Source organism: Pempheris klunzingeri, chromosome 7 (assembly GCF_042242105.1).
Source record: "Pempheris klunzingeri isolate RE-2024b chromosome 7, fPemKlu1.hap1, whole genome shotgun sequence".
In the NCBI taxonomy this organism is placed as follows: domain Eukaryota; kingdom Metazoa; phylum Chordata; class Actinopteri; order Acropomatiformes; family Pempheridae; genus Pempheris; species Pempheris klunzingeri.
The window spans coordinates 11,118,944-11,129,334 of NC_092018.1; the positions used below are offsets into that span (position 1 = coordinate 11,118,944).

General features: G+C 39.0%; 1 protein-coding gene across 1 annotated transcript; it reads left to right on the forward strand.

Moving 5' to 3' along the window:
- Window positions 1-7,442, forward strand: paip1 (poly(A) binding protein interacting protein 1). The gene is made up of 11 exons (XM_070834143.1): window positions 1-444; window positions 2,301-2,452; window positions 2,719-2,916; window positions 3,096-3,208; window positions 3,443-3,554; window positions 4,095-4,220; window positions 4,320-4,426; window positions 4,648-4,765; window positions 4,862-4,916; window positions 5,402-5,480; window positions 6,306-7,442. Exons 1-11 carry the CDS (start codon window positions 246-248, stop codon window positions 6,394-6,396), a joined length of 1,350 nt encoding a protein of 449 aa, XP_070690244.1. The 5' UTR covers window positions 1-245; the 3' UTR covers window positions 6,397-7,442.
- The last annotated feature ends 2,949 nt before the right edge of the window (window positions 7,443-10,391 follow it).

Consider the following 10,391-nt stretch of genomic DNA (forward strand, 5'->3'; position numbering starts at 1 on the left):
GGAAGTGGCCACAAGAAGTTGTGTATGCACTGTGATATTGCCCGACAGAGAAAGAAATCGCATAAAATCGGAAAGAAGAAGAAGACCGGGAACAAGACATCATGAAAGAGAGATAGGGCGTGTTTTGTTGTGTTAAAACAGAAGTAGTTGCTAGTACTCAAAGGTAAAAACAGTTGGTACGGCGATCAGCTTCTTCATCTTTTTCCGATGCTGCTTTGAGAGTCGAGGCTGACAAACGAGCAGTCATGAACGAGAATTTCGACCGAGCTCCCGGAGCAGGGAGAACCCGAAACCTACCAGCAGACCACGGGATGGGGGGTGCCGCTGGAGATGGTGAAACTAAAACCACACTTTTCAACCAAAGGGAGCCGCTGAGGCAGCCGCGGACATCCCCGCCTTATGGCGAGAACAACATTAGCGCGGCCAGCGACATGGGTGTTGGAGGTAGGGAAGCTTTCTGGCTAACGGCAACTGAGCTAAGCTAAGGTAGCTAGCTACTTTCAGATTCGATTTCATATCAATGTCGCTCGCTGACATGGTCCCTGAAGGCCAAAACTGTGTTTGCCTGAACTTAAAAGTAACCACTAAATTCCCTCTGGCTCCCACTTTCACGTGAGAAGCGCGTGAGGTTGCGCTAACTCGTTTAACCTAGTCTAAATCTGGAGCTGTCATTAGCTGACTAGCTGCTAAATACTATTAATGTTAGCTAACGTTAGCATTTTGGCGTTGCGACATGCACCTGCTGGATTGTTATTTCAAGTGAGGTAAGGGAGCATCTAAATAAAGCTACAACTCAGATATCACATAGTTGACTGGCTACGTACACACAGTGAAAGCGGTCTTACCCAGCTACAGCATGAGTTAGTAGAGGTAACATAGGCTGTGGCTAATAGATCGTTTAGCAACGCAGGGCAAAGGGGAGGAATCATCACCTCCATATCTGACCAAAGAGTTGGGCAGTAAAGTAAAAAGGAGAAGGCTCACGGTGTAGATGAATCAATGCAATCAACAATTCTGTGGTAACTAGCTGTAAAACTGTTAACTTATCGGAGCGAAAGCAATGTTAGGACAACTGGAAGCTCTATTGTCATCTTGCGACTATGTCTCTTCATACACTTTGCAACGCTGTTACAAAACAAAAGTTTATGGTAATGATCAAAACCACGTGATTACTTTGCAAAAGCAAAGCCTGTGCTAAAACTGCATGTGTATTAAGAGCCTCACAAAAGCACACAGAATCAACCAGCACTTTCTGGAAAATGTATTGGTATTTGCTTATGAAAAACATATCACTCCACCTCTACAGTTACTACATAGCCAGTGTGACCCAGTACTCATTTCTGAGATGACAGCCAACCAACTACATGTGTTGCTCCTTGTGAACTTCCCTCCAGCTGCTCCTGCTGTAGGACCTTAAATAATAAGTCTGGAAAGCCGGGGGTGTGGCACTGCTGCGACCAGCGTTGTGGCATGGTGTGATGTGTGTTTGTGCAGTGTTTTCATACAGTGAGTTTTAGGCTCTTCCATCAGGACAACGTCTTCAGGCTCCCAGTTGCAAACATAACAGAGCCAGGAATTCCTTTAACCAGTCAGCCATCACTCTCTGTATCACACATGCAGGAGTTATAGCTGCGGGGGGCTGGTTCACGCACACACACACACGCACACACTTGCCAACATTTGTTCAGCTTGAAACTCATACTCACAGCACCACAGTAGTTTGTCCTGCACAGTAGAAAATATTTGGTATTGTTCTATGCTGTATTGCGTCTTTGTTCTTGACTAACAGTAGTCTCTCATAGCACCTGCAGGATAGGTGCTATGTAGTATTATGTACTATTTACAACTGTTAATGAAAACTCCGACAAGACTAAAACCAACTAAGGTTTTAGTTAACTCATCTGACTGACAAGTCTTGTCTGTGTATCCAAAAGCTGATATAGCTGATGCTCCTGTGCCACAACACTGATACAGCATCTTTCTACTGTGAGCACTTTCTTGTTCACGAAATCCATAGCAGAAAATGGCCCCAAACATAAACAAAATGTACTCCTCTTTGAGTTCAGTTTGCTGAGGAGTGCAGTGCCCACCTGTTCTAGGAAGTAAATCAGCCTTTTTGAAAATGTTCATATATCTGAGATCTGTTTTGAAAGAATAATGTTTTTGACTGAATGGTTTACAACAGCAACATGGAGTATCGTCGTTACCTCTCTATTTTAAAGACGAAAGAGAATTTACCCATGTGGGATGATTGTGTCACATGTACCAAAAACAGAACATCTTTCGTCTTTCTCTTTCAGAATTTAAAAGACCGAGTAAACCCCAACAAAGTGCAAATGCCAACAGTACGTCTGCCTCAAGAAGGAATAATGAATTGGATTCCTTGGTCAAGTCATCAAAGCTTTCAGCCAGTGCCCCAGAGTTTGTCCCCTCTGGAATTAACCTGTATGAAGTAAGAGGAACCTTAACACAATTTGTGCCTTTTTACTCTTTATTTGTGTTTTTAAAAACACTTCTTTTTTTAAAAAATCTTCTTTTCTGATATAAACTTGATGTAAAGTAGGACAGTAGCACAGCCATCAATGCATTTATATAGGTGAGAATACCTCATACATTTAGATTTTTTATTTTAATGTGATACATGACATTTTGCATTAGAATGACAAAGTGCTCTGGACTTTTCTATTTAATTTTTCATGTTTTGTTATTTTTCTATAGGACTCTACTTTTTATGATGACAGCGAAGGCTATTATAGCGAACCAACCTTGGCTGACACAGTCACAGACTTCCTTGGCCACCTGAGTTCGTCACCAGGGTCCTTTGAGTCAGATACTGAATACATAACTAACATGCTCAATTCCTGGGTCACTACTGAAGAGTTGCTGAATGAGCTGGTGGAACTGATCTACACACAGGTTTTGGAGGGGACATATCCAGTCCTCATTTTACTTTTTGTATAAATATTAAATATTTTTAAATCTAACCTGTCTAAACACAGCATACACATTGATTATAGATATATATGCATGTATCTCATGAAATGCACAATTTTTCAACTTACCACACTGGTTATTAAGTTTTCTTTTCATTGCAGTCTACTGCTATTCCTAACTTCTCTTACACGGGTGCCAGGCTCTGTAACTACTTATCCCATCACCTTAATATCAGCCCACCAAGCGGCAACTTTCGTCAGCTGCTCCTGAAAAGGTGATTTATTTCTTTTTTTTTATTGGATGTAACATTGGTTCGTATCCAGATCTTAAGAAATTCCCCATAACTTTTCATTAAATACGCATTTCTGATGATTATATTGTTGAAACGTGAGGAGGATTGTTTTATTAGATGATGTAGGAGTGACCAATAGATCAATATGCAAAGCTGCATGAACAATCATTGTTCAGTCAAATTGCCATTAAAAAGGAGGAATATTTTCTGCTGTAGATGTCGAACAGAGTTTGAACAGAGGGATGTGGCTGTTCGAGGAGATGCAGAGACTAGGAAGAAATTCCACTCCTTTGTGCTCTTTCTTGGAGAGCTCTATCTTAACCTGGAGGTAAGAGGTTTTACCATCGTTCCCAGCTTTCTGGTGTATATAAGGTCTTCTTTGAGACAGCTTTATAATATCATCCTTAAAGTTGTGTAAATGCATTTATTTGATCAGTTTATTACATTTTACACAGCACCTTTTTAAATCACTTAATTATGCCTTTATTTAGTCTATACCGGACCCTGCATTTAGACTCGCAGGCAGTGCTTACTGCAGGTTGTGACCCTGTTGAGAGGGCCTACATGCTGCCCTAGTGGTACTTCACTGTACTTGCTAAATGTGTTTGCTAAATTGACAGACAGTTGTGGAACAGGCCAAACCATATACATTTTATGAAGGCACCCTTCTTAGATAGCTGCCAGACGTAGGGTGTTGGGTGCTACTGCTGGTGGGGCACTCCATTGTATTGCGTCACTTCTGTTGTTCACCAGCCGTGCACCTTTTTTATATGTTGTAGTTGTCAGAGGAAGTCACCAACACCAGAATACTACTTGGCATTGTGTCAGGAAGTCATTTGTTGCTGCTTTTGACAATCTGTTTGCTCAGGTAAAGAGTGGAAAAGGACCTCCAAATCGAGCAGAAATCCTCCTCTCTGCTCTGAATGACCTGATGAACAGTCTGTTCAGCCATCCTGTGGATGAAAATCTCATCTGTGCTGTCAAACTGCTCAAGGTCTTAACTCACTCAGTTATTTCCACAGATTTCAATTGAAAGCTTTTCACGTAGTTCTGTTATTTTGGCAAGTAATCAGAATGTGTTTTACATTTATAGCTCACTGGCTCTGTCCTGGAAGATGCATGGAAAGAGAATGGAAAACCACACATGGAAAAACTGATACAAAGAATAGAAACTATCCTACTAGATGCCAACTGCAGCAGGTGTGCATATGAATATGGCTTAAGGCTAATACTCAAAGTAACTTTAGATTTTAAAAAGCTTGACACGTCTGAGATGCTGCTTTATAATCAGCGTCAGGAACAGGTACCACCAGCCATAAACTAGCAAAAGGCTGAAGTGCCACCAAAGTAGAATAGTTCTGAGTAAAACCCTCATAGATGTAGTGCTTAAAACTTTCTGATACAAGCATGCTTCTCCGCAGGGACGTCAGACAGATGCTTCTGAAACTAGTAGAGTTGAGATCTAGTGACTGGGGAAGAGTCCGTGTCGCTGCAGCAGCCAGCAACGCCACGCCTGACAACGACCCCAACTACTTCATGGTGAGTGTCAAATGTACCATAGTCCCCATTTGGACTTCTTTAATTCTACATATCTTACAGTCTCTTTATTTCTGTTTTTCATGTTTTTCTTCTCAGAATGAGCCAACTTTCTACACAGAGGATGGCACCCCTTTTACAGCTGCAGACCCAGGTGAGGCTATGTCAGCATGTTTGCAATATATCACAGGCATGGTAATAGATGGATTAAAAAAAACATAATAATGTTAAGTGGTTTCTGTAAAGTTGGGGTTAGGGTTAAATGTCATACCCTTGGACTGTTATTTGCCTGAAAATAAAGGCTTTTGTAAATGTTTAGCTATTTATAATCTTATTGATTAGTCTAATGTTAATTATATGTATATTGTAGTAATTCAGAGGTAAATGATTCAAAATTACATGCTATCAGTCACGTTCACAGTTTAATCTGTTCTTTTGTAATACAAGGCTAAAATTCAATATGGAATCAGTGTTGGTGATACAAATTCTTGCTGATTGTAAAGAAATCAGGTCTCTGATGTGAAAATGGACAGATGGAAAGTGAAGCAATATGCAGACAGAACTGTGTATTAATATGATATGTGGTTGACTAGTAAAGTAAAAAATGTTTACTGAATGTCTGGCTCTCTTTCTTTACAGAATATGCCGAGAAATACCAAGAGATCCTGGACAGGCAGGACTATTTCCATGATATTTATGGAGAAAATGGAAATGAAGAGTAAGTACATATAATAGAAATGGACACCATTGCATTGCATTATGATATTTGCGTGCATTTGTTTATTGGTTATATAGTGGACAGACTGAGCAGACAGCTGCAATGGTATTTGTATGTAGCATAACATTAGTTTAGCCACCTCAGTATCTCCATGTGCTTTGTACATTCAGAGGTTGCAGCGGTGGCACGTTGAACCTGCATGACCCTCAGAATAATTCCACACTGAACAAAACAAGTTACCAATGTGGTTTAATTATTTCTGTCTGGTTTATTTCAAAAACGTCAGTTTTGTTGGCAAACGAGCATCTATAGTGCACATGTGTACAGTTGCAAATTGACTGTAAAAGATGATTGTGAAGTGTTAATACAATAATCTGTTCTGTAGTTAAAGTAATGGGTCGGGATCATTTTAGGTCTCATTTTGGTTCAACAATACATCTGTGCTGGCACATCTTCAATCATGTGACTGCATAGCAGCTTCACACAGGTCATATGACCACCACTGACTTATGGACCCCTGAGCTTGGCAAATGTGTTTGACTGGCCCACAATGCAACAGGGTCATCATGGCCTCAGATTCAGTGTAGTCAGCAGTTGGGTGTGAAAGAGGGCTTAGCTCTCTCCTATCCTCTCTCTCAGAACCGTGTTTGTGTGGGTCTGTCAGTTTGAGTTTTTGTGCGTCATATAAATGGTAATTACTTGCATGTATTGTAGGTTATGTTAATATTAGTTATACAAACCATCTATAGTTTCAGGAATACGTAACTTAAGGATGTAATAAATAAAGCCTGTTGCTCTAAATCGCTGGTTTTCTTGCGTTCACAGATACGAGTCAGATGAAGATGAGATGGAGCCTGAGATTGAAGAAGCTTTTGAGAATTTTTGTTTAGAATCAGAGAGGAAACGACAACAATGACGTGAGAGTGAGAATCTGTGAGTCTCAACAGGCACATACTGTACTTTCCCCACTCAACTTGCTGGAATGTTGACAAGCAAAGGAAACTAGCATCAGATAGGTTCAAACTTTTATTTTACTGCAAACAAGCATTTTAACAAAAAGAGCTGTTCATAGTTGCACTTCTGACACTTTTTCAGTCAGTGTTGATTTAAAAACAGGGGACAATCAACGGGATAATTGGTTGAAATATTAAGGTATTAAGATGTTTTTGGACATGGAAGTTCTTTCTTTGTTGTGTTGAATTCTTTCAGAAACTTCTTTTCCTTTATGCCTAAACTAAATGCCAACAGGGAAATAGTTTGCTGTGGATTTTTTTAGAGTTCTTTATGAAAGGCAGACACATTTCATCAACTGTGTGCATAATTTCCTACATTTTAATGAATGCCCCATGCATAAAGAACTGGCCAAAAACTACAGTGTAGATGGGGTGAGGTGGTTGTTTTACTACATACTATATACTGTGCACATACAGCCTATATCTCCCCTGTTGTGAATTTGTGTCTCTTGTCAGGATATCAATATTAAACACCATATTGGAGGCGATTCACCTGTTAATCTGGCTGCACTTCACTTAAGCAGTCAGGAGCTCTGAAAGGCTGTGCAGTTGTAGCACTAATAAAACAACAATGCACTGGAAGTTCAGTCACAAATAAGGGAGTGAAGATGGAGAACACTTTATATCTCTCTCTTATCTCTGCCTGGAGTCAAAATCAACATTTTTAGGAGATTTTAAGTTTTAAGTAAGTGATTCAAAATTTTGAGAATGCAGTGCATCCAAGTCCAGTTTTTTTCCTGAATGTAGCTTTAAATATCTACACATCTTGCAGTTTGCAGCAGTCTGTGTGACATAACTCAACTGCAAAAACAATTAATTCTTATTCAAGACTGAGACTGTTTACCAGCAATCCATGGAACCCATAAAAAAGGAATGTTGTTTTATAGTTTGTAAATATTATTTATGGTATTGTTTGCCTGCAATAAAGTCTTTATAATGTGAGATTTTATTTGCTGGGTCTGTGTTTGAGCCTTTTTGAAGTTAACAGAAGTATATGGTGAGGTACATTCTGTATTTGGTACAGCCGCACTAATGTTTTCGCTCTAGAGATATTATTGGATGTCACTTAATTGTGATCGTAGACACAGTTACACTAACTTTCCAGTTTATAAGGTACACCAGAACAACTTAGTACATTTGAAATTCAATACAAGCTGCGTTGAAGTAATCATTAAAGTACATTAGATTTTATTTGGAAGTGGCTGTATTGAATACAGAAATATGTCCTACCCAGAAACCAGTCAGTCTGAACAAACTCTGCCATCATCTGGTGACTTTGTGCCTGTGCACCACTTTTCAGAAATTAAGTATTAATTGGTAATGTTGCAGTTGATTAAATGAGGCCTATACAAATGTAAGGTAACGTGTGCAGAGTTAGTCTGGTTCTCTGATTTATAATCAACTGTTTCATGAAAAAAGAGGTCCCACTTAATTCTCAGGTTTCAGAACATACTTGGAATATTGATAGTGATTGATGATAATTTGACATGAAACAATATGATTTAGCTGCTTTACGTTTGAAGAGTGAATGTGCCATAGGTATAGTAGTAATGGTAATAATCTAATCCTATACTCTGCTCCAAAGTCCTTCAGTGAACTTTTTTTTTACTGAGACTGAAAGGTCTGTAATTAGGTTTTTATTACTGAATACATTATTTTCTCATTACCCATTTTTACCATACCCCAGTGCTCATTCTTAACTACACCCCAGTTTGCAGCATTGCAACCATCTGAGCTTGTGTAGTGGGTGAACATTGGCAGTATTTGGATGGAATTTTAAAGTTCATTTTCTTGAGGTTTGAAAAGACTAATTTTACCAAACAAATGATTCATCGAGTTCTAGGTATGAAAAGAGCAAGTGAAACAGAATCAGAATCAGAATTCCTTTAATAATCCCCAGGGGGAAATAGCTTTTTGTTACACACAGCTCCAAAAGAATAAAAATAAACTTCAAACACATAGTAAAAATATAAATATATAAAGTATGTATAAAAGATGATGTATTAAAAATTATTATTACAAATTATTGCACCAGGTGAGTCCAGAGTCTTAATTAATAATATTAATAATAATAATAATACCACTAATAATAATATATAATAACAACATGTACATTCAGAGTAAGGCGTTGTATTATATAATACTAATAATACTACTACCACTACTACTACTACTACCAACAATAATATGTAACAACATGTACACTCAGTGAGGAGCTGTACTATATTATAATAATAATGATAATGATACAAATAATACCACTACTACTAATAGTAATATATATATATATATATATATATATATATATACATAACAACATGTACATTCGAGTTTAATGTAAGATCATGTTAAAACCTGTGTTTCTGCACATTAAATGTAAGACTTTGCCACCACCTGGTGACCAAGTTGAATAATGTCATAAAAATCAGTGTCTCTTACTGTGAAGAGGGAGCGGTCATGATTTAACTCAGAACTTCAGGTGCTTCAGTAACTTTTTATCTAAAATTGTTTGTACTGTAGCTTAAGCAAAATTCTGAATACAGCATTTTAAGTGAGCAGTTTTCCATTGTGATCTTGCTAATCGAGTGAAGGATTAACATATCTTTACACTGCTGGCGTTAACTTAGTGACGCATACTTTACACAGCCAAGACAACCACGTCATCATAGATCTGTTACAGCAAAGAAACAGTGTGGTTAACCCCTGAGAGTCCAAACATTAAATATGGCAACCCCAAGTCTCAAGCCTGTCTGTCCTACCACCACATCCTCATATTTGAATCATTACACCATTTACTTTGTTTAAATTGTGCAAAAGAATGCAAACTTCCCCTGGGTCCTACAGCAGCGTCTTTGTTGCCATGTCAGAGATTTGTCATGTTTGTTCAGAAAGGCCTTGAAAATTCTTAGTGGTGGCCCGAATGACAAACAGTATTACCATGACATTCCCTTAACCCCAGTGACACACCACAGCTATTTTTCTTGCTACAATAAAGCAGTTCTTCTATGCTTTGAAACTCTTGTTGCTAACCATATGTTGAAATTGAAAGACAGTTTGGATTACATCTAAGAATGTGGCATTCTGCCCTCTTGACACAATCTGTAGTTCTTTCATGTCGGTCAGCGGTACAGTCTACCGAGGCATCCTGGTGGTCCAGAGATGTAAGATGCGTGCCATATAGCCACAGCGATCTTGGTTCCAGCCGTTGTTGCATGTCACCCCTTCACACACAATGGGTGTCAAAAATAAAATGGAAAGTGGGACACCATTTGAAGCTCGGGAGCATGCTTTCATGTGGTTTTCCCATCTTATTTTAATACATAATTTCAAATTTTGAGTGTACTGTTTCACTGCACTTGAGAATACAATGCCTCTCAAGAGAGTTCAAGTAGACTGTGAGCATCTGCCAATTGTTACTACTGTAAATGAAAGACCAACACTTTCCCACCAGTTGGTCTTCATTTTATTGCCAGCAAGTAGCTGTGGCACTTACAAAGGAATGGTCACTGCAGACCGTCGTACAGTCGTACGTGTTACATGCCGTATCTGGTCTTATCATTATTTGGAAAATAGATCCAACATTAATCTGCATGTGGGTGTCTTCTTAATGTGTGTGCCATCCCCCAGACACCCACGCTGCACAGGGATGATATCTGTATCTGCAAACCACTGGTTGCCAACTCATGACTTAACAGTCTGCAGTCTTCGCTTTTTGTGCTTCTCTTGAGGATTGTGGGAAATGCACCTGCACAAATCTCTCAAACAAAAATCTCTGGTCATGTGACAGGACCGAAACTTGACCCACAAGTCAAATTACCAGTGTGTCTGTGCGCAGTCATTGACTCGTGAGCCCCTCTGAGCCTGCTGGATGTGACTGTCTGGCTCACAATGCAACAGG

Coding starts and splice junctions, on each gene's coding strand:
- paip1 (XM_070834143.1), top strand. CDS start 246: ATGAACGAGAATTTCGACCGAGCTCCCGGAGCAGGGAGAACCCGAAAC. Junction 4,427..4,647: donor CTAGATGCCAACTGCAGCAG/GTGTGCATATGA, acceptor GCTTCTCCGCAG/GGACGTCAGACAGATGCTTC. Junction 4,766..4,861: donor ACGACCCCAACTACTTCATG/GTGAGTGTCAAA, acceptor TTTTCTTCTCAG/AATGAGCCAACTTTCTACAC.